The sequence below is a fragment of the Hylobates moloch genome, unplaced genomic scaffold, assembly GCF_009828535.3.
Source record: "Hylobates moloch isolate HMO894 unplaced genomic scaffold, HMol_V3 SCAFFOLD_14, whole genome shotgun sequence".
NCBI lineage: Eukaryota > Metazoa > Chordata > Mammalia > Primates > Hylobatidae > Hylobates > Hylobates moloch.
Window position 1 is genome coordinate 88,304,010 of NW_026652289.1, and position 25,287 is coordinate 88,329,296.

At 38.3% G+C, this 25,287-nt stretch overlaps 1 protein-coding gene across 7 annotated transcripts in view; it reads left to right on the forward strand.

The window, feature by feature from the left end:
* GABRG3 (gamma-aminobutyric acid type A receptor subunit gamma3) overlaps window positions 1-25,287 on the forward strand; it is a 561,917-nt gene that overhangs the window by 520,416 nt on the left and 16,214 nt on the right. For all 7 annotated transcript variants that reach the window (XM_032176338.2, XM_032176339.2, XM_058427378.1 and 4 more), the window contains one exon: window positions 22,228-22,380. In XM_032176338.2, coding sequence (XP_032032229.1) covers window positions 22,228-22,380 — 153 coding nt within the window. The remainder of the gene's footprint in view (window positions 1-22,227; window positions 22,381-25,287) is intronic.

Genomic DNA, 25,287 nt, shown 5'->3' on the forward strand with positions numbered 1-25,287 from the left:
TAATTACAAATTAAAACAGTTCTTAGAATATTCAGGATTTAATTTGATACAAAGATATAAGACTAATTCTAGTATATTGAAAACCCAGATCAATTAAGTGGTTCCTTGTTCTTATTCTAAGCACTAATTGATCTCAGACAAAAAATTCCCCAGAAGGAGTCTCAGGAAACAAAACGCAGTGCATGCGGAGATTGGCCTCCTAACGCCCTCCTGTCCATTCAGATCTCCCATTATTGAAACAATAGCGCCACATAGCAAGACAAATCACTGACTATAAACAATGCAGTCCCTGAAGAGAGGACACTCAATTAAAAAAAAGTCCAGCCCCAGTCTGAGGATTAGGCTTGCATTTGTTTTCAACAGCCAACTCCCTTTTGATATAAAGCTATTGTTTTAATGGAAATGTTTATGTCGGAGTAAGAGGCAGTACAGTTCTGAGAATATTTGATAAGCCGTAAGCATGAGCATCAATTAAGCTCGTAGCTCTTATTGAAGGAATTTGATACAAATCATAAATTTCACTCACCTCATTCTGAAAAGCCTGAAAAGTGTCACACAATGTCTACAACTTCAGCATATTTTAAAAACAAAGCTAACATGTGCTGATACTTCCCATGGCTTAGGCCCTGTTCTGGGGGCTTTACGTTTATGATTTCTTCTCAAAAACAGTAAGAGACATGGATACTATTATTATTCCCCTTTCACTGATGAGGAAAGTGGAACAGAAATTGGACACAGCCAAAATCCAGGCAGTACAGTCCCTATGGCTGTGCGTCTAAGTATCGTGCTAGACTTGTTCTGCTTTACAGAATATGAGTTTTGATGATGGGTGACCAAACACACAGGCAATTCTGATAGGCAAAGAGAACAACACAGTTGCATTTGAATCTGCAAGGCACATCAGAAAGTCAGCAGGTGCTGAGAATATGCGAAAGGGTGAGAAAGGCAGGGAGACCCGAGTCCACAGCAGCTCCTACTTAGGTCATGTCTCCCTTAACCTATTTATCCATGTGTCTGCCAACTGAAGCGGGGATCCAGCATTCCATTCATTTATGCCTGACATTGCATAATCATCTGGTATAGGTAATGTCTCTTGCTAGGCACTGACAATGAATCAGTGAGTGAAGGAAACACAGGCCCAGCTCTCACTGTCGGGAGGATGAACATTAATCGAACAGTGTCACAGATAGGTACAAAGTCACAATTCTGATGAGCCGAGGAAAGCCCACAGGCAGAATTCTCTGTAAGCAGGTGTGGATAGGGGAGCCTGAGCTCACCCCAGGAGTCAAGAAAGAGACCTTGAAACCGAGACCCAAAGGATGGGAGGAGCTTGCCAGGCAAAGGCTGCCTCGGACCTGGTGGAACAGGTGACTCTGGGCGGCTGGGCTGCTTGAGAGCCAAGTCCCCTGGCAGAGGATGCACAGTGTGTCCCTGCTGCAAAAAGAGGGTCAGTGTTTGGGACACACAGAGCAAGGAGGCACGGAAGAGCAGCACTCAGAGAAGCAAGCTCATTTCTTTCTGCGTGGGGAGTGGACCTTACGTATCAGCTGATTTGAGCTGGGCAGTGAGTGACCAGGAAATGAGCACGAGGGAACTGAATGCAGGGAATTCAAGGCTGAACTGAAGGGCAGGGAAGACAAACAGGGGATAGTGAGATACCCCAGAGATGATCAAGGATGGAAGCACCCTCATGCCCAGCCTGGTAGGACGGAGGCAGCAGGCACTGTTGCTAGAGGCCTGGTTCACAGCAGCTCCCAGAAGCCAAGACAGCACCCAACACACAGCCCAAGGCAGAAGGGGAGGAGAACCGCCCTGACTTCCCTCCTGCTCCACGCTGCCAGCTACGTTTCCCACCAGGACTCCCCTTAGCCATGCACTGGGGAGCTGCAGAAACAGCCGCACCTGTCAGTCTTCGAAAGGTACAGAGTGGTGCAAGAGAGAGGTGAGGAATGGATCTGTGGGCAAAGGCCCAGCACCAGCCAGACGTTACGTAAACATGTGCTAAATAAAGCAGGCCCTTATATTCCCAGCCCCTAAGACGCCTTTCCTGTTGGGATCTTCCCTAAGCCCCACCTGCTAATTTAGTCCTAAAAATGTATCCAGCCTACTCCATGTTCTCATTTATTTTTACTTCAGGATACATTCCCCTGTTGTATCAGTTAAGTGAGTGCAAACTTTGCAGTGTTCAGTACCACAGTCTGATCATCTGCATTCATCAGATCACTAAGTTTCTAATATTTTTAGTGACCTACAGGTGTAATTTGTATTTGCTGTTAAAAAAAATTAACCCAAGAATCTTATATAAGGGGAAATGGAAAGGTAAAAGATGACCTTAGATTTAGCCTGGGGAGGCTGTCTGAGAAAAATAAGAAGTAATGTATGTTTCTTTTTTTTTTTTTGAGACACAGTCTCACTCTGTCCCCAGGCTGGAGTGCAGTGGCACGATCTCGGCTCACTGCAAGCTCTACTTCCCGGGTTCACACCATTCTGCCTCAGCCTCCTGAGTAGCTGGGACTACAGGCACCCGCCACCATGCCCAGCTAATTTTTTGTATTTTTAGTAGAGACAGGGTTTCACCATGTTAGCCAGGATGGTCTCGATCTCCTGACCTCATGATCTGCCCGCCTTGGCCTCCCAAAGTGCTAGGATTACAGGCGTGAGCCACCGCACCCAGCCAAAGTAATGTATGATTCTAAATGTTGAAATGCGTGGCAGAAGCAGATTAGCACCTTTGTCCCTGAAGAGCACAGACATCAACCACAGTGATGTAACCAGAACAGACTCTTTTCTAAGCAAGCTCTACAAGTCTTCCTGGAATATTCCCTGCAGATAGTTATGGGATGAAACGAGCATCAGGCTAGTCTTTGAGGCTGCCTTTTGGAGCCTCAATGTCAGTCACCTCAGAGACGTTTTAAACCCTTCTCCCATATATAATGAGTTCCATTCCAAGTGAGCTCATTCTCCTGCAATCTACTATATTTAAGTCAGGCCTCCTGACTGATAGCTCATCTCTCATTCTTGAGTTGAATGGATTCCATCACCCGTGAAAAATCCCGAAGCCTTAGGACACACGATCTGAACAGATTTATACAAAGGAAAATATGCTCATGAAACATCTCAGCCTGGCTCTCCTCATCTTCTGCATCCTTCAGGTATTTATAGCTGAGTCCAAGTTCTGTCTCGTTTGGTTGTGTGCAAGCACCTTTGAACACTTAGGGATGAGAAACAAAGAGTTTTCATTTCAGGTACACCTCTGGTTTGTTATACTGGAATCACCTACAAGCAGGAGAAGAGTGTGGGATGTGATATTAAGACAATGACAGCTTTTAGGGGACAGCACTTGCTTCCTTCCCCATGAGTCTTGCATACCCATGTTCAAGTATTCTCAAACATTAGCTTTCAGTGGTCTCAACCCATAGGGGCCAAGTAACAAGGTGAGTCCTCCCAGGACCGAAGCCACAATCACTAGCATCAGAACACTCTAAAAGTAAGGTCAAGCTCAAGGTAGGACAGTGTGTAATGTGTAGATAATAAAAATTAGATGGCTTAGGTCAAAGAAGCGAATCAAATTTAACATGAAGTCTAAATTACAACCATGGATCATGTTAACTAAGTTTATTTTCATTCAGTGTTTATATTCAGTATCATTTTTATTCAGTGAATAATACTTTGTAGCTTATATGTTGATTTATTGTTTGATCCATAGGCTGTTTAATGATTTTATTTAAAAATGATTTTATATTGAAATTTAGTTGTAAGAAAAAATACTGAGATCCCACGCACCCTTTATTCAGTTGCCCCATTGGTAATTGTGTCTGGAAAAACACACACTCAAAGTGCTTTATCCTATTCTGTCACTCAACAGCAACAATCAATACAGATTTCTGTGACCAAATGTGTGGCTTTTTTCCCCATATCTCAAGCATGCAATCAGTTCTGCCGGGGACACCAGCTGGGTGTCCTCCTATACAATTCTAACACTCTCCACCTGGAGATAGCATCAAATCCCAAAGGTTGAGGGCTCAGTCCTTAAAACCACCCCACACTTAAGACACTAGTCTCAAGTCCAGGCCTCCAGAGCTTCTGACCAACGGGCTTCAAGTTGGGGTTCTCACAGCCCCGTCTTTGGGTTTGATCAATTTTCTGGAATGGCTCACAGAACTCAGGGAAATACTTATTTCAGATTACTAATTTATTACAAAGGATATTTCACAGGATACAAATAACCAGGCTGATGAAGAGATACGTAGGGCGAGGTCTGGCAGGGTCTCAGGGCAGGAGCTTCCCTCCCCATGGAGTTGGGGTGTGCCACCTGCATCTGCACGTGGGTGAGTTCTCGTTCCTGTTCCCGTCAGCCTCCACATGTTCCGCCATCTGGAAGTGCTCAGAACCCTGTCCTTTGGGACCTCTTACAGAGACTTTATTACATAGGCATGGCTGGTTAAACCGATGGCCATTGGTGATCAACTTAACTTTCAGCTTTCTCCTCTCCCTAGAGGTTGGGGAGTGAGGTTGAAAGTCCCAGCCTTCTAATCCTGCCTTGGTCTTTCAAGTGACTAGCTCCATCCTGAAGGTGCCTAGAGGCTGCCCACCATCAGTCAATTATTAGCACACAAAACCGGCATCACCTGGGAGATGTGAAGGATTTTTGGGGTTGCGTGACAGAAAACAGGGATGAAGCCAAATATATATTTCACAATGTTATAGTAATGCTTTGGGGGAAAGGGGACCACCACAACCATAATACAGGCATGAATCCAGTCAAGATACAAAACATTTCGATCACCACATGGGCCTCTCATTGAGACCTTTTATGCCACACCCACTTTGCTCCCACCTTCACACCCTCTTTAACTCTCTGCACCCCTAATCTGCTCTCCATTTCAAGAATCCTGTATCAATGGAATCATATAAAATGGAACTTTTGGATTTGGCTTTTTTTTTCCTTTTTTTCACTCAGCATAATCTTCTGGAGATTTGTCCAAGTTATTGAATGTACAATAATTTGGCTTATCCCAAGGCTCAGAATACAGTCTATTTGATGTGCACATACCAAGAATGTGTACTCTGCTGACATTGGGTAGTGTTCTATAAATGCAACTTAGGTCAAGTTGATTTCTAGTGTTGTTCAAATCTTTTGTATTCTCACTTATTTCCTGTCTGCATGTGCAAGCATTTATTGAGAGAGAAGTACTGAAATCACTAAGCATAATTGTAGATTCATCTATTTCTCCTTGCAATTCTGTCCATTTTTATTTCATGAATTTGGAAGCTCTATTATTAGGTGCATGAATGTTTAGGGTGATTATTTATCTTGTGGCACTGACCCTTTTTCATTAGGAAATGAACTTCTTTATCTCTTATGGTGTTCTTTGCTCTAAAATCTACTTTGAGATTAATATAGGCTCTTGAGCTTCCTTTGATTATTATTAGTACAGTAAAACTTTTATTTAATCCTTTTAATTTTAATCTATTATTGTCTTTATTATTAAACTTTTTTTCTTATAGGTAACCTGTAGTTGGATCTTGCTTATATATCCAAATTGAAAAACTATGACTTAATTTGAGTATTTGCACAATTTAAATTTGATGTAATTATTGACACTTTTGGTTTTAATCTGTGATCCTCCTTTTTTGTTCTATTTCTCCTCTTTTTCTCATCTTTTGTTCTTTTTCCCCTCTACTTCTTGTCTATTTTTTGTTCACATTCTTCCTCTTCTTCTACCTTCTTTCATATTGATTGAACATATTTTATGATGCCATTTTATCTTCATAGTTACCTTTTGAGATAAAACTTTTTGACTTGTTATTTTAGCAGTTTATTTTAGAGCTTATTGTATACCTCTTGAACTTATCACAGGGTACCCTTAAATATTTTGCCACTTTATGTATGATGTAAGAATTTTACAAGAGTAAACTTATATTTCTCCATCCCAAACTTTGTCCTATTGTGATTATACATTTTACTTTTGCGTATGTTAAATATCATACTACATAGTTAATATTTTTGTTAAAGAGATTTAAATAGAATGAAAATAAACTTTATTTCCCAATGTAGTTACCATTTCCAAGACTGACATTTCATTTGTGTGGATCCAGATTTCCATTTGGTGTCTTTTTTTTTTCTTCCCCCACCCCCGCCCCAACAAAGATTTCCTCTAACATTTATTGTAGTGTGGGCTTGCTAGTGATCAATTCAGCTTTCAAGTCTAGGAAGTCTTTATTTTGCCTTCATTCTTTGAACATATATTTGCCGAGTATAAGCTTACAAGTTAACAGGTTTTTAAAAATTTCTCCTTCGAAATAATTTTTGATTTACAAGAGAATTTATTTACATTTACTTTCCCTTAATGTTAATATTTTACTTTTCCATAGCAAGGTTATCAAAACTAAAAAATTAGCATGGGCACAATACTCTTAGCTAAACTACAGTCTCTATTCAGACTTGACCAGTTTTTCCACTAATGTATTTTTTCTGTTCTAGGATCCAATTCTTGATACCACATTGCATTTAGTTTTCATATCTCTTTAATCTCTTCAAATCTATGGTAATTTGTTTTTTATGACCTTGACACTTTTGATCACTACTGGTGAAATATTTTGTAGAATGTCCTCAACTTGGTCTTGTCTGTTTTCTCATGTTAGACACTTCTCATTGTATCACATAGGGATTACATGATGCCAGTATAACTTATTACTGGTGATGTTAACCTTGATCACTTGGTTAAAGTGCTGTCTGCCAGATTTCGCCACTGTAAAGTTACAATATTTTCTTTGCAATTTTCTACTTGTTAGTAGTGAGCCACTAAGTCTAGCCTGTAATCAATTAAGGAGATAATATTAGCTGTAGTATTTCTGTAGGTGTTCTTTATTGGTTAATGCTGTTCCTTTCTATTCCTAGTTTGCTAGAAGCTTTTAATTATAAATGGATGTTTCAATTTATCAAAAATTTTTTTTACATTTTCTAAATAATCATGTTTCCTATTTAGTGTGTTAATATGTTGAGTTATATTGATTGATTTTTGAATGTCACCAGCCTTGTATTCCTGTCATGTGGTGTGTGTGTGTTTAGCTAGATTCAATTTGCTATTATTCTGTTGATGATTTTTGTATCTACATTAATTAAGTATATTAGCCTGTGGTTTTCAGAAAATACTTGTGTCTGGTTTTGCTATTAAGGCCTAATAGAGTAAGTTGAGTATAGTTCCCTTTTGTTCTATTTTCTGAGAAAAAAAATTGTATAGAATTGGTGCTGTTTCTTTCTTAGATCCTTGGTATAATTTGCTATTGAAGCCTTCTGTGATTTGAATGGTATTTTTAGAAAGATTAAAATTTAACTTAATAGATATAGGTTTATTCAGGTTATTTATTTCTTCTTGAGTGAGTCTTAATAGTTTGTGTTTTTCAGGGGATATGTTCATTTCACCTAAGTTGTAGAATTATTGGCATGGTGTTATGCATTCAGCATTGTTCCTTTACCATCCCATAATGTTGCCCCCCCCGCCTTCATTCCTGATATTGGTAATTTGTGTCTTATCTCTTTCTCTTGCTCGGACTGTCTAGAGGTTTATCAGTTGCAATGGGGAGAATTCTAAAATGGCCTCCAGGATTTCCCACCTGGTACATAATCTTCCACACTGTGAACTTGATGGATTTGACTCCCATGACTAAGTTATTTATATGACACGGTTGAATTTAAGACATGGAAATCATCTGGGTGGGCTTTACTTGATTATACAAGCCCTTTACAAATGGCATCTTCTGTGACTGGTTCCAGAAGGGGAACTCAGAGAGTTGAGGCACCAGAAGAATTGGACATGGTCTTGCTGGCTTAAATAAGAACACTGCCATATGGAAAGGAAGGGGGGAGCTGAGTGCAACCACTGGCCGACAGACAGTGGAGAACGAAGGGACCCAATCTTGAAGCCAAAGGAGCTGAATTCTGCAAAAACCTGAATGATACTAGAAGGAGATTTTTCCCTAGAGCCCCCAGAAAAGAATGCAGCCCTGCTGGTGTATGGATTTCACCCTTTTGCGACCCTAAGGAGAGAATGTAGTAATGTCATGCCTGGACGACTGACCCATGGAACTGTGACATAATAATGGGTGTTTTCTTAAAACACTACATCTGCAATCAATTGTTAATGTGGCAGTAGAAAAACTAACACATTAATTTTATTTACTTTTTGAAAAAGCAACTTTTGGAGTTTTTTTTCTTTTAAATTTCACTAACTTCGTTTATAATCTTAATTTTTTTCATTTCTCTGACTTTTTTCACTAAAGTTGCTATTTATTTTCTAGTTTCTTAAGGTGGTAGCTTAGATTACTGATTCAAGGGTCTTTTATTCTTTGCAATATAAGCATTTAATGCTATAAATGTCCATCTAAGCAGTTTTTACTTGTATTACACAATTTTCATAAATTGTATTTTAATTTTCAGTTCAAAATATTTTTAGGCCGGGTGCGGTGGCTCACGCTTGTAATCCCAGCACTTTGGGAGGCCGAGGCGGGCGGATCACGAGGTCAGGAGATCGAGACCACGGTGAAACCCCGTCTCTACTAAAAATACAAAAAATTAGCCAGGCGTGGTGGCGGGCACCTGTAGTCCCAGCTACTCGGAGAGGCTGAGGCAGGAGAATGGCGTGAACCCGGGAGGCGGAGTTTGCAGTGAGCCGAGATCGCGCCACTGCACTCCAGCCTGGGTGAAAGAGCAAGACTCTGTCTCAAAAAAATATATATATATATATTTTTAATTTCCCCTGAGATTTTCTTCCTGACCTATAAAATCCTACAAATGTGTTGTTTAAATGTAAAATATTTGGAAAACCTCTAGTTATCTTTCTGTTATTTATTTTTAGTTTATTTGTACTATAGTCTAAGGACTTACTTTGTATGATTTATATTCTTTTAAATATGTTAAGTTTTGGCCCAGCACGATGGCTTACACCTGTAATCCCAGCACTTTTCAGGCTGAGACAGGTGAACCACCTGAGGTCAGGAGTTCAAGACCAGCCTGGCCAACATGGTGAAACCCCATATCTACTAAAAATACAAAAATTAGCCGGACGTGGTGGTGTGAGCCTGTAGTCTCAGCTACTCAGGAGGCTGAGGTAGGAGAATGGCTTGAACCCAGGAGGCAGAGGCTGCAGTGAGCCAAGATCCTACCACTGCACTACAGCTTGGGTGACAGAGTGAGACTTCATCTCAAAAAATAAAAATAAGAAATAAAATAAATAAATAAATAAATATGTTAAGCTTTGGTTTGTGGCCCAGAATATGTTCTGTTTTGCTGAACATTCTATATGTATTTCAGAAGAATATGTATTCTGCTGTTTTGTTGCCTGGAGTATTATATAATTATAAATAATGTCAAACTGGTTGATATGATTGTTCGAGACTTCCATATCCTTACATATTTTCTGTTTATTTGTCCCTTCAATCACTTAGAAAAGATTATTAAATTTTCCAACTATATTTATTTCTTTGTGTCTCTTTTTTCAGATCTGTCAGTTTTTACATCATATATTTTGAATCTCTGTTGATAAGTATATACACATTAAAAATTATGTTCTGTTAGAGAATCCATCCCTTTATCATTATGTAACATTCCTCTTTATTCCTAAAAATAACCTTTGTTCTGAAGTCTACTCTGTTCAAAATTCATATAACTACTCTAGCTTTCTTTTGCTTAATGTTGCATGGTATTCCTTTCTCTATTTTTTTTTTTTTTTTTTTTTTGGGACGGAGTCTTGCTCTGTCGCCCAGGCTGGAGTGCAGTGGCGCAATCTCGGCTCACTGCAAGCTCTGCCTCCCGGGTTCACGCCATTCTCCTGCCTCAGACTCTCCGAGTAGCTGGGACTACAGGCGCCCACCACCATGCCCGGCTAATTTTTTTTTTTTTTTGTATTTTTAGTAGAGACGGGCTTTCATCATGTTCTCGATCTCCTGACCTCATGATCCGCCCGCCTCGGCCTCCCAAAGTGCTGGGATTACAAGCGTGAGCCACCGCGCCCGGCCTCCTTTCTTTATTTTTTAACTTTTAATCTAAATATGCCTTTATACTTAAAGTGGCTTTTATGCAGCACATAGTTTAGTCTTGATTTTTATCCAAGCTGACAACCTGTGTGTTTCATCTGGGATGTTTAGATCATTAACATATAAAGTGATTATTGATAAGGTCAGATTAAAATATACGATCTCGCTCTCATTTGTAAAAACGTCTTCCAGCTGTTGTTTCCTTTTCCCTCTTGCTGCTTTCATTACATTTAATTAACAATGCTCCCATTTTGTTTTCTGTTTAGACTTGTTGTGTATAACAATCTTTTAAAACTTTTTAGTTTTAAATAATCTGTGTTGACCTCCAAATAGTATTGTGCTGATACATATGTGGTATAAAAACCTTTTAACAGTGTATTCCCTATTAGTTTCTTCCATCTCTTGTATAATTGCTATTATGCATTTCATTTTTTCTTATGCTATAAACATAAAATATATTGACACTTTTGCTTTAAACAGTTAACTTTTAAAGTCAATATTACCAAAGCATAAATACACTCATTTATTACATTTCCAACACTCTTCATTTCTTTGCATGTATGCAAATTTCTGAATATATTATATTCCCTATCTCTGAAGAACTTCCTTTCCATTTCTCGTTGATTAGATCTTCTGCCAATGAATTCTCTCAGGTTTTTTTTGTTTTGTTTTTGTTGCTGTTGCTGTTGTTGTTGTTGAGATGGAGTCTCGCTCTATCACCCAGGCTGGAGTGCAGTGGCGTGATCTCGGCTCACTGCAAACTCTGCCTCCCAGGTTCACGCCATTCTCTCACTCCAGCCTCCTGAGTAGCTGGGACCATAGGCACCCACCACCACGCCCAGCTAATTTTGTTTCTTTGTATTTTTAGTAGAGACGGAGTTTCACCGTGTTAGCCAGGATGCTTTCAATCTCCTGACCTCCTGATCCGCCCGCCTTGGCCTCCTAAAGTGCTGGGATTATAGGCTTGAGCCACCGTGCCCGGCTGAATTCCCTGTTTTTATTTTTCTGAGAAAGTGTTTATGTCTATTTCACTTTTGGAAAGTGTTTTTACTGAATTTCACTGTGGGTTTACCTTTTCTTTCAGAAACTTAAAGATTTTATTCCATTGTCTTCTTTCTGGCATGATTTCTGAAGAGAAGTCTGCTGTGAATCTTACCCTTTTGCTCCTCTGGTGAGGGAAAAAGCAAAAAACAAAAATGTATCTTTTTTTCCCTTGGCTGCTTCCAAAATGTTCCCTTTGTATCTGGTTTTCAACACCTTTAATATGATATTTGTAGTTGGGGGGTTTGTTATTTGTTTGTTTTCTTTTGATTCTGGCTGATATTTTAGCTTCTTGGATTTGTACTTTGGTGTCTGTCATTATTTTGCAAAATTCTCAGCCATTATTTCTTCAAATATATTGTTTTCTCTTCTTTTGGAATTCAAATAATATGTATATTAGACAGTTTGTTATTTTTTCACAGCTCTTGGTTTCTCTGTCCTGATTTTTTAACTCATATTTCTCTTTTTGTTTTAGATTGGCTAATTTCTACTCATCTATAGGAAAGCTCACTGGGTCTTTCTTTGGCTATGATAAGTTTACTAATGTGCCTATCAAAAACATGCTTAACCTCTCTTACTACATTTTTGATTTCTTGTACTTCCATTAGATTCTTTCTTATAATTTCCATTGATCTGCTAATTTCCATTATGCTAATTTCCATTGATTGACCAAGTCACCTCTTGGGTCTTGCATGTTGCCTATTTCTCCATTAGAGCCATTAACATATTAAATAATTATTTAAATACCCTCTTTCCTATCTGGTTCTGTTCTTAGTAATTATTTTGCCTTTTTGCCTTTTCAGGCTGCTATTTTTGGTTTTTATATGTCCTATAACTTTATTTGGAAGCTAGACATGTTTTATAGAATAGTAGATACTCAGATAAACTTTGTGTATGCTTAGAAATAAGCATGCCTTTCATTTTGCTCTGCTTTTAGTGTGAGGGTTCTTGCTTATGTAGTTAGAAGTTAAGCCAGGTTTGAAGTTGACTATCTGCTTGACTCCAGGTCCTGTGGCTCAGTTTTGACTCTTCCCCTTGCACTCTTCCCAGGGAACATCTGTCTCTTGCAGTCACCACCTGGACTACACTGCTATTTTCATTCTATGCTTGTTGTGTGTGGGTGGTTGGATCAAGAGATGGTGAGATGTTATCAATGTTTGGAGTAAGGCTTAGTCTTAGGCATGATTTGTAAACCTAGTTCTTAGAGTGTCACCTTCACATGTGTTCCTATGCCTTCTCCAGATGTAATATTGGGCCCAACAGTACTGCCATCTCTCCCCCAGGGGTAGTGCTTGCTTGATTTTCCAGTTACACACAAACAGCTGCAGTAGATTTCCACCATTCCCCTGTTGCACCAGTTTTTGTTGCCCTTCCCACTGTGTACTGAGACATTTGCTTCACAGGGGACACAGTGATGTGGATGTGGGTGGAGTTCTCGCAATGAGTTCTGTCATCCTCTCCCAGGCGGCCCCATGGGGAGGCTTGCTCAGGATTCTCCTTGATCCTCCCTTTAAAAAGATGGTGGTGTTTCTGGATAAGAAACTGGCAAGAGCATGAGAAACCCTTATCCCCGTGGCAACCAGAGGCTTCATATTTTCATGCCACCCAGGACTCAGCATTTAGTGATTAGGTAGAAATTTCTAGCTGAATAAAGTTACTGAATTATATTATATTTGGTGGTGCCTGTAATTATCCTAAAGTTTCCTCCAGCACCTCATTTGTAGACAATCATATTAACTAATTAACTTTTTACATTATATGTATACCTCAATTTGGCCAAGAATTACTTCTTCTAAAAACTATCCATTACTTTATGGTTAAACACGATTACGGGCATGAAGTTAAAAACTGATTATAATAAAAATTAGCACTTTTTGTTTCAAAATATGTAATACTTTAAATATTTTTTTCTTTTAGTGGTCATAAAAGTGAATGGTAAGGATATGGGTATAAACTCAACTCTTTATATAAATAAAAATACTTGTGTGATTCTTCTGTTAAAAATGATGTAGTGTGGGATAGAGAAGATTTTTACCACATATTCCTCTTTGGAAACAATAGAATGCCGAAACAAAAGTGAGAATAAAAGGAAGAAAAAACAATTATCATTGACTGTAGGAAGTAACCACAAATCTGCCAGTACAAGGAATAAAAGGAGCAAGGTAAATTTGTGACTAAATTAACAGAAGCACTAAAAACACATGGAATTATCTACAATTATTTTGTAAGGTCCAGAGTTTTGTAAAAAATAGATGGGCCCTTCAAGAAACTTCTGACCTACCTAACACTGTGTATATGTGTGTGAGAGCTGGCTGGGGCAAAGAGGATGCAGTCTAAAGGAGCATCCCCGAGCCATGTCCCCTCTGATAGCGAAAGGGAGGTGTTGGTGATGCTGAAGAAGGCATCATAGGGACAGGCCTATTCCATGAATTAGGCAATTAATACATCAGTTAGAAAAGAGATTAGGTATACTGCTACTAACCATGGAAAAGGAAACACTAAATCACTGTACCTACCCCTGTAGCTTATAAAGATCTGTTTAAATCCACACTGATATACTGCTCAACGCAAAATCCCAGGAGGTATGATGATGAAAAGATTAAAAGATCATTGAACAAACATTCACAGAAGGCCTACAAGAGCTCAGGAAGCAAAAAAAAAAAAAAAAAGGGACAAAGTGTCATCATGTAACTTGTATTCTATGGAGTAGAGGGAATAGATGATAAACAAGTAAATATGTATCTCATATATTTCAAGAGGGTAAGTGCTACAGAGAGAAACAGAGCAGGGAAAGGGGTAACAGATTCCCACTGTTCATAGATCCATTGTGTCTCCAATGGCAAGCCATTCTTACTTTACACAGGTAGTCAATAATCGAATAGGGTCACATTTGGACAACTGAGTCAGTGAGGAAGTAAGCAACACTGGAGATTTGTGGGAGGAACGTTCTAGCAACTGGAAATGCAAGAGCAAGGGAGCAAGATCAAGTGTGTGGGGGACAGCAGAAGGGACAGTGGGGCAAAAGCTGTTTCCTTGACTGGGAGGGAGCCCAAACCATGAAGGAGTTTGTAGTCCAAGCCACGCTCTTAGTATTAATCTCAATGAGATAGAAAGTTCCTGGAGTGAGCATGGAAAGGCTTGATTTGACCCCTATTTTAAAAGGATTGTGTTGGCTGTTAGATAGAAAATAATCTGCAGAAGGACGAGTTAAGCAATGATTACAATTATTATTATATTGCAATAATAATATATTGTATTATTATTATTACAATAATCAAGTGCGATGTCATTGGTGCATTAGAGTAGTAAAATGTGGTTGGAATCTGAGCATGTTTAATGCATTTTTATGGAGTAAATATATAATGTGAGGATAAGAGAAGAAGAAAGGCTAACTGTGAGGTTGAAGGTCAGAGCAACTAGAAGGACAGAGTGAGTGTTTGTTGAGCACAGTACACTGAAGGTGGAGCTGCTTGTTACAGAGCAGGAGGTAGGAGAAGCAGGACTCAACGTGGCCTGTTGATTTTGATATGCCTGTTATATCTGTATGGACACATTGAGATGATGCAAGGGTAGATGAGTCTAAAGTTCCCAAAAGTAGTCAACACTATGTGAAGCACTGATAGTATTTAAACTTCTGGAACTAGTTGAGATCCTCTAGAAAATAGAAGAATAGAAGGGAGGTCTCCAGGCTGAGGCACTGGCACACTCACATAGGGAGGTTGCGGAGAAGAAAAGAACTCACAAACAGGGCTCAGATACACTGCTCAAGGGCAAAGCCCAGAGGAGTAGATGGCCAAGGGCTCCAGAAACCTGCTGAGACAACCCGTTTGTGCTGAGTTGACCTCTGCAGGCACTATTCATACCCTAGGGCTGACCTCCAAAAAGTGCCCCCTGTCAACTTGAGTTAGAAATGCAAATGGGACCCATGCAGAGATTCCAAAGAAAGACAAAACGTAAAACACTACAAATGCTGATGGAGGACATGCATATTAAGAACATTCCAAACAAATACTTCCCTATGATCTTGGACCAAGTGAAGAAAATTTTAGCTCAAAACTGAAGTCACTCAAAAGAGGATAAAAGAAACATAGACAGAGATGAAAAGATGAGAGGAGATATCAAGCAGGCCAGGAGATATTGGGGGGAGGGAAGGAGAAGAAATAAAATCATAAAAAATGAAAGCCACGGCCGGGCACAGTAGCTCACGCCTGTAATATCATCACATTGGGAGGCCGAGGCGAGCAGATCACGAGGTCAAGAGATCGAGACCATCCTGGCTAACACAGTGATACCTTGTCTCTACTAAAAAAATACAAAAAAATTAGCCAGGCATGGTGATGGGCACCTGTAGTCCCAGCTATTCAGGAGGCTGAGGCAGGAGAATGGCGTGAACCCGGGAAGCGGAGCTTGCAGTGAGCCAAGATGGCGCCACTGCACTCCAGCCTGGGAGACAGAGCAAGACTCCGTCTCAAAAAAAAAAAAAAAAAAAAAAATGAAAGCCACATTACAAGTAGCTGTTACAGAATCTAATCTGCTGATAATATTGTCAGGAACATGAAGATCAGGTTTAGTAATACTGAGGAATGCACTCAAACAGTGAATAGTAAGAAAAAAATGATAGATGTGTAAATCAAACAGAGTGCTCACAAACACGTAATTAATGTTTGTGAGACGAGGAAAAGAATAAAACAAATATAACAAAATGTTTAAAGGCTGTATTGGAAAAAAAATCCTGAAATGAAGGAAGACATGAATCTGCCAACCAGGTCCCAGGAAAACAGGACACGAAACACATGTTAATAAAGTTATAACAAATCAGGAAGAAAGAAAAAAATTAAAACACGAACTTAAATATAAATGTAATTTAATTTAATTTAAATACATCATCCATAGCAACAGAAATATATATATATATATCGAGAACTAAATCTAACAAAAGATTTGCCAAAGCTTTATGGAAGTAATTCAATATTTCATTGAAGGATATGCAAATTGAAATAGCTAAAACTTCATGATGACAAAAACTTTTTCTTAACTGCTGTACTTTCAGGAAGCTATGCTGATTATCTAAATAAATGAGGATGCATAATTTATTCCAATCAAAATACCAACAGTGTTTATGAAAAATTTTCAAACTGATTCTACAATTTTATAAGCACAAAGACCCAAGAAGAGCCAAGGCATCCATGGAGAAGAATACAAAGATTGGCAGCTTCTCTACTTGTGACCAATGCTATTGTACTAGTTTTCCATTTCAGTTTAACAAATTGCCACAAACTTAGTAGTTTAAAATAAAACACATTTATGAACTTATAATTTCTATGAATTAGGTGTGGCTTAGCGGGGAACTTTGCTTAGGCTCTTAGGGCTGCAATTAAGGACTTGGCCGAGCTTCAGTCTCATCTTGAGACTTGACTGTGGAAGAATCAATTTCCAAACTCAAGTTGTTGACAGAATTATTATTTGCAGCTGTAGAGACCAGAGGACAGTCTCTCTCTTCATGAAAGGCTCAGTCTTTCTTTTAACATTTTTCACCTGATTAAGTCAGGGTCACCCAGGATAATCTTTCTTTGATTAACTTGAAATCAACAGATTTTGGGTCTTAATTACATTTGCAAAATTTATTCATCTTTGCCATATAAAGAAATTCAATCAAGGGAGTTGATCCATTACATGAAACCAAATCAGGTTTTGCCCACACTCACAAGGAGGGAACAATATATGACTAACTGGGGTCACTTCAGCATGTGTCTGCCACAGTTATGCTGATTAAGACAATGTGGTTATGTGTCAGAATCAAAACGCACACACAGATTCATACAGATACGAACACACAAATAAAAGAGAGGTGGGCCTGCAGATGACTGGAAGTGGCAATAAATGATGGTGCAGCCACTAATCACAGAATTCAGAAAACTTGAATTGGAGAAGAAGTAATTGCATAGAAGGAAAACTGGGAGAAAAGCAAAACTTGCATAAGGAAACTTGATGGTCCTGGGTTAAGGAACAAATTCTCAAGAATGACACAAATGGTATGAATGGTAAAATAAAAGGTTGATAAATTTAATTTCCCTAAAATTAGGAACTTCTTTTTTAATGTCTTAGTTTTTTTTTTTTTTTTTTTTTTTTGAGACGGAGTTTTGCTCTCATTGCCCAGGCTGGAATGCAGTGGCACTATCTCAGCTCACTGCAACCTCTGCCTCCCAGGTTCAAGAGATTCTCCTGCCTCAGCCTCCTGAGTAGCTGGGATTACAGGCATCCACCACCACACCCAACTAACTTTTTGTATTTTTAGTAGAGATGGGGTTTCACCATGTTGGCCAGGTAGGTTTTGAACTCCTGACCTCGGGTTATCCACCTAACCCGGCTTCCCAAATTGCTGGGATTACAGGTTGAGCCACTGAGACTGGCTGGAACTTCTTTTTATAAATAAATGTAATAAAGAGAAGAAAAAAACAAGTCACCTCAGGGCAAACTTGAAGAATAAGATGGCGAACATTAGGCTTTTTGGCTGAGCATTGCTTGCTATTCTCCAGGCCTCAGGTGGCTTTTCAGAGAGTATTACACTTAGGCAATTTTGAAAGGAAACCAGGCTGGATGTATCTGTAAGTTGGTGGGGTTGGGAGGATGGGGAAGAGTTGGCCATGAGGAGGAGAGGAGATGGAGGGAAATAACACGTTTAAAGGAGACTCAAAGGATGTTTTTGGTGCCAGAGATGCAATAAAGAAATGTGGTATCTATGACATGAGTAAATAATGGTTTTGAAATGGTATACTCTGGGGATAATGCAATTACAAAAGATTCATCTAGTCCATAGAGGAGTTGGAGTATTGAAAATATCTGTATGAACTTCCAATCTTACCAATTAAATGGGATGATAAATTCAGGTGGGAATATCTTTAGAGCTCATACATTAGAAATACATTCTGTAAAGGGTTTTCCTTTTTTCAATTTTCTGTGAAGATCTCTTTCTGAAACTCGACTGGACTTTTAAAGCATAAGATGCTATGTTGCTGTCAAATTTCAAAACAGAAACCTAGAACTTAAAAATTGTAAGTTTGCTTATATATTTGGTATTTTATTAATGTGGCCCACAAGATGTTATCTAGCAGCTGGTTAGCATTTTCAGAAAAAAAAAATAACACCCCTACCAACTTCCTTTTTCAATAATAATTTATGATCTACCTACTGATTCATTAATAATTTTGCAAACATAAAGTTTAGTAAAATGAAGAAAAAGGTCTTTAAATGTACCATGTCCTTGTATTTTACAATAAACTAATTGTATGAAGTGTGAATAAAGAATAATTTTATGTTCTCTGAGAAACATGGAAATATACTTCAATATAGAGTCATTAAATGATACGACAAAGAAAATTTGTACACTTACTTCCTTTGGTGTTTCCAAGCCAGATTACCTCTGTTATCCCTATCCGTCTACCTATCTTTCTTCTGGGGGTAAAGCCCCATCTTCTGGGAACTGCTCCTCCTTTCACAGCCAACCTGGGAGCTGCCATGTTCTTACCTGAACCTGCCTCAGTTGAAGTTGATTTGTCGAAGATGGGCAGCAATCTAACCTAAGCCAATACAATCTTCTACACCACTGGTTTTATTTATCTGATTCTGACCTGTCTGAAATTGACCCTGTCAGAGGCTTTCTGAGAATGTGAATGTGGGATCACTGAGAGCAAATAAATGCGTGTCAGTCTCTCTCTGGTGGTGGGAACTACCAGATATGGAGCTTACTAACTCTAAAATAAATGAATAAATAAGTAAATAGAAAAGCCCCAACTAGTCCACTGTGATGTTTCAAAACATCATCCTGGGGCAAATTTTATTTCTATGTTGAATGCAAAAAAGCAATTATTGAGAATGGATTGCTGCCTACTGAAATAAATAAAACAAGTATTTGGGATTGGAAATAACAAGTTTCAGGTCCTGACTTTCCTCTGAATGTGAGCTGAGGAAGAAGTCGTCTTCATGGATCATTCTGCTGCCTCCTCCATCACTGACAGCATCGTGCCCACCTCCATGCATGCTCCCAGCACTGGGACTTTGGTGCTGCCTCCTCCATCATTCCCAGCATTGTGCACTCCTCCATGCATGCTCCCAGCACTGGGACTTTGACTGGTGCTGCTGCCTCCTCCATCGTTGCCAGCATCATGCACAGCTCCAGTCATGCTCCCAGCACTGGGACTTTGTCTGATGCTGCCTCCTCCATCATTCCCAACATGGTGCACACTTCCATGCATGCGCCCAGCACTGGGACTTTGACTAGTGCCACTTCCTCCATCATTGCCAGTATCGTGCAGTCCTCCATGCATGTGCCCGGCACTGGGACTTTGTCTGAGGCTGCCTCCTCCATCATTGCCAGTATCATGCACACCTCCATATTGTGCCTAGCACTGGGACTTTGTCTGATGCTGCCTCCTCCATCATTGCCAGTATCGTGCACACCTCCATATTGTGTATACCTGCAGTCATGCACCAAACACTGGGACTTTCACTGGTGCTACTGCCTCCCTCCTGCAAAGCACCCATGTCTGGGAAAGGCAGAGCCTCAGTAGGATGACCATGGAAGCTAATAACCATGGATGCCCAGGTAGACTTCTGAATTAGGCAAGGGAGTATACTGAGCACAGGCATGGGGAGCCCCTCTCACCCCAGGCAGGGAGAAAGCAGGTGGATTTGCTGTAATAAATTGTGTATCTTGTCCGGAGTTGTCTTTCTGTTTATCTTGTCAGTAACCTGCAATGCTGATAAGTGAAATTACTATTTAGATGTTCCATTTGGACTGTGCATAACTCCTAGGGTGATTTATTGTGCTATGTTTTTCTGTATGTTAGCTTGTTTATTCCTCTAGGGTTTTGATTGCAATTTTATGCAAAAAATTAATAGACATTAAGAATCACACATAATTCAAATCACATTTCCTTAGGAAATGATGTAATTTTGGCATTCACATTACTTTAAAATATATACTTGTGCTCTTTTATTGCTTCAGGCTAATCATCCTAATTCCTTTGTACTGAAATACTAATTTGTTTAAATTTTTAAATGTTTCTTGGTAAATGGTATCAAAGTTGATGTTTCTATCAACAACTCTAAATATTGCTACAACAGAGTATTTCATCCTGCAAAAAATTCTAATTTATTGGGAGCATAGTTTTCATCTGAGCCCAATACCATCTCCCTGTCAATCTTTTAAGTAAAAATGGGACTTCAGGCTGGGCGTGGTGGCTCACGCCTGTAATCCCAGCACTTTAGGAGGCCAAGGCAGGTGGATCACCTGAGGTCAGGTGTTCGAGACCAGCCTGATCAACATGGTGAAACCCCATCTCTACTAAAAATACAAAAAAAAAAAAAGAATTAGCCAGACGTGGTGGCACATGCCTGTAATCTCAGCTACTTGAAAGACTGAGGCAAGAGAATTGCTTGAACCTGGGAGGCGGAGGTTGCAGTGAGCCAAGATTGTGCCATTGCACTCTAGCCTGGGTGACAAGAGTGAAACTCTGACTCAAAAAAAAAAAAAAAAAAATGGGACTTCAGTGATAGTCTTTTCATTCAGCACATATTAATTAGTTTCTTATTGTTAGCCAACATTGGTAAACAAGAGAGACATATTCTCTAAACCAACCAGTTTATTGGTTTTAAGATAGATATTATATCAGTAATTATAGAAACAAATCCATCACAATTTATGGGAAGGTGTCAGGGAAGATTTCCTGGGGAACTAAGTGATTTTTAAGCTAAGTGAGTGAACAGGAACTATCTAGATGCTGGGGAAATAAAAAGAAGAGCATGGTATGCAGATAGAAGAGCATGCTATGCAGATGGGAAGGAATTCAGAGGAGTGTGTGAAAGGGTTTTGGCAAGTCTGAGGCCCTGGGTAGACCAGATGCCAAGAGTGTAGAGAGCACAGGGCAAGGAGTGTTTAATGCAGAATGATGTGGACCACATAAAAGTGTCACAGTTGTGCAAGGGCAGCTAATAAGGAGAAGGCTAAAATGATACTTGTGTTTTACAAAGTTCCTTTTGATGGCAGTAGGTAGAATGATTTAGAGCCAAAAGGACTGGTCATTAGGAGACAAGCTTGGATCTATGGCAGAATGTGGTAGCTTGGACTAGATGGGGAAAGGATTTGAGAGCAATGGATCGTATAGAACAATTGAGAAGAGAAAAGGAGGAGTCAGAGGTGGCTTTTTGGTTTCCTCTTTGAACAAGTGAGAGACGGACCTGAAAGAAGAGCAGGTATTGGCACAGGGAAGGTGATAGTTCAGTTCTGGACATGGTGGATTTCAGGTACTGGATGGCTGAATCTAGCAGGCTAAAGGGGTGGGGGATTCAAATGGGGAGGATGAGGATGAGGAGATAATCTCAGCAAGAGGTGGCCTTAGACAAGAAATGAATGGAGATGCTTTGGGGAGAAAATGTACAATGTATTAATCATGCACCCTCTTTGAAGCGCCTAGGGGATCTTATGGAATCTCTAGTCACACCTACGATGCTCCCAACTTATTTATGGTGTGGCTGTGCTTTGGTAGAAGAGAGTGGAATGTCAGGAAATGATTACTCCTGTTTGTTTCTGGGTTGGCACAGCTTAAGTCCTGGAGTTACAAAAGGATCAGATAAATATACATACATTAATTGAAACAAAGTGCAAAGTTGATAAGCAAAACTTAATGATATAAATAAATAAAAATATAAAATGGTTGCACAAGTTTATGTAAGATATGACAGCTTTGTTATTATTGGAAAAGCATCCCTTAAAATGACCCTGGGTCTGTTTGAGGGTTAAGTTTACCTGTTACTCTTGAATTTAGTTGTACAACCTATGAGAGGACTCAAGCAATAATAGCTCATCAACTCATGGCCTGTCGTGGAAGAGATCTGCACTTGTTTTCACTCTATCCGTGAATATGTTCATTTTGTGCCCTTTACACTGACTGATTAAATGCCTGGTACAGCCATGGATACTAGGAAAATTAAGTTTAAAAAAACCAGCATTTTGATCCATTTCCTGATTTGATATTGTTGTAGTTGTGCATTTTTATCCAAGTCATTCACTTAACAAAATAAATTATAAATTATTTTCCTGAATTATTTTTGACCCATCAAAGTTGTCTTAATTTTGACAATATTTTATTACAGGTGATTATGTTGTCATGACTATATATTTTGAATTGAGTAGAAGAATGGGATACTTCACTATTCAGACATACATTCCTTGTATACTGACTGTGGTTTTATCTTGGGTGTCATTTTGGATCAAAAAAGATGCTACACCAGCAAGGACAGCATTAGGTGAGTTTCAAAAAATCTCTTCCATAAATTTGCGTAATTTTAATATAGAAGCATTCATAAAAAATATCTTCAATGTAAAAGACTATTTAAATGTGAATGATCTCATTTGAGGGTGACTTGGACCGTGCTTAGAATTTTCTCTTAAGAAGCCAAGCAAGACTGTTCTTTCTCATAATGGGATTCTATGTGCGTCACTTAAATCAAGATGGGGTAGGAGATTCACAGTAAATCCATTGTGATAGTATCCTGTATCACAGGCTGATATGATCACAAAAACACAGGCACATCCCAGAACCTGTCAACTTAAAAGTCCCCCTATGTTAATGTCAGGAAACAGAATTTGCCACACACCTCTGAGGACTGAAGATATAGTATTGGTAAAAATAGTTGATCAATAATTGAAGCTCTGCTTGTTTATAGCAACTTTACCAGCAAACGAGAAAATGATCATTCTTTTCAGCTGTGAGCACACACTAAAACTCAGTCTTTTCATGAATTTTCCTCTGGTTCCCAAAATCTTCTTAATAAAACACTAACTTTCAGTAGTTTTAGAACTGTGCAACATGTATTATGTCAGTTTTTCTTTCTGACAGGAATTTTGCTTAACTTTCGATGTTTTGATTTTTCGAAGGCAGGTAATATATAAGACTGAATATAGAGATGGTTTTCCCCTAAAAAAATTCCTATAGAAAAGAGGAAGCGGCCTCAATTTCAAATTTCTGCAACATCTCTCATATTTGCATTGTTATTTCTCTGTGTTTTTAAAATTTGTTTGTTCAAGAACAAAGCACTGGGCCTGGGTAGACCAGATGCCAAGAGATTAATTAGCCTGTAATATCCCCTATCTATACTAGTTTTACATGGTAGAATTGTAGGCAAATCAACACAGATTTAGTGACTAACCCTTGGGGTTATGGCTTCATAGTTACATATATTAGATGTCACTGTACACGAGACATCTAAAGATAAGCTTCAAAGTGATATTAATATATAACTATGTTTGTACAACTTGAGACTATGAAAATCCTACAGAGAATAGTTGTTCTGGGCTCAAGACACAGAAGCTAGAATTTCATGGTGCAGTCAGATAATAAATTTATAGCCAGAAGAATTGAGGAACTTTATTAACAATAAGATGTTTAGTTTAGACACCAAAAAGTCTGTGCCTAGAAATAAAGGGGGTACTCTACATGTCCTTTAATGAAGCTTGAACCAAGCAATAACAAGATCAAGGAGAACCATCAGTAAATTAACTGTTTGTCAAAAGAATTCAAAGGGCTTCTTAAAAAGATAATATAGTGCAGACTCTTTACATTATAAGGAGTTATAATAAGAACATATTAGACATTCTAAGATGTAGAAAAATGTTGCCCATGATTACAAAGAAAGAAGGATTAAATAAAAAGCAAAGAGAAGTCTATTGCTGACTCAGTAGGCATGGACTTTAACTATAGCTATTATAACAATGAAGACTTAAAGGACAATATGATTCTAATTAATGAATAGATGGGTTATCTCATCACAGAAAGTATATAAAAAGAAATTCTAGAATGAAATGTATAACATCTTGATTGAAAAATTCACTAACTAGACTTAAGAGCAGATTGAAGATGGCAGAAATAAAAGTTTATATAAAATTGAAGACCACCAGATGAAATTTATCTAATCTGAAGAACAAAGGAATAAAAAGATTAAAAAGAAAGAAGTCCCAGTGATCTGTGATACAATATGAATATGCATAACATAACTATAACTGACTATAACTGAGGTGATAGTTAAAATCAGAATAAGAAGAGAAAAAGAATGAGGACAAATATTTTTGAAAACGTGTGGTTAAGAAATTCCAATGTTTGGTGAAAAACATCAGCCTACAAATTCAAATAGCTTAATGAGATACAAGCAAGATAAATACAAAGAAAACCATCATAGTTCAAATGATGACAATCAAAAATAAAGAGAATACTTGAAAGTAGATAAATAAAAATGTCCTGTCATGTGGATGAGCAAAAATATGACTGACTGATTCTTCATGTGCAATAATGGAGACCAGAAGATAATTAATTGCCATCTTTAAAGTATTGAAATTCTATATCCAGAGAAAATATACTTCAAAAATTTCATCAGAATGAAGATTTTTTTAGATAAACAAAATCTGTGCTAATTTGTCACAGAAAATCTAAAACCATAGTGAAAATTCTAAAGCAAGCTAATTAGGTTAATAGAAATAATAAATAGAAAAATGGATTTACAAGAAGTAATGAAAAACATCAGAAATGGTAAGTATGTGGTAAAGTTAAAAAAAGCTAGTTTTCTATTTTTATTCTTTCAATTAAAGTCAAAATAATAATATTGCAAGATGCGACTTATGACATAAGAAAAAATAAAATATAAGCCATAAATAGCAATGAGGTTGGGGGACATATGGAACTATGTTCCTATGTGGTATAAAAATGAGTGAAGTAATTCTAAAAAAATTCTAAGTAGATATGTTAAGAAATCTTATTGTAATCTGTTAAAATGTATGAAAATATAATAAAAACCATAGCTAAGAATTCAATGTAGAAATAAATAGGAGCATGTAATAATAATAAAAGGATAAATTCAACCGAACGACAAGACATTCATAAATGTGCCTGTGCCTACTATTAGAGCTTCATATTAAAAACAACAAAAACTGAGAAGAGGATAAATTTTTAAAATCAATCACAGTTTGATATTTAAATATACTTCTATCAGCAGTGTACACAAACAAGCACATTTGTCCACTTATTTAAGTGATTAAACCAGTCAACAAACAAAAAGCCAGTAAAGGAATGGAAGATCTGAACAACAATATCAATGTCTTTGAGCTACTGGATATTATAGAACTCTGCACCTAATAATTACATCATGCAAGTGAATTTCAAT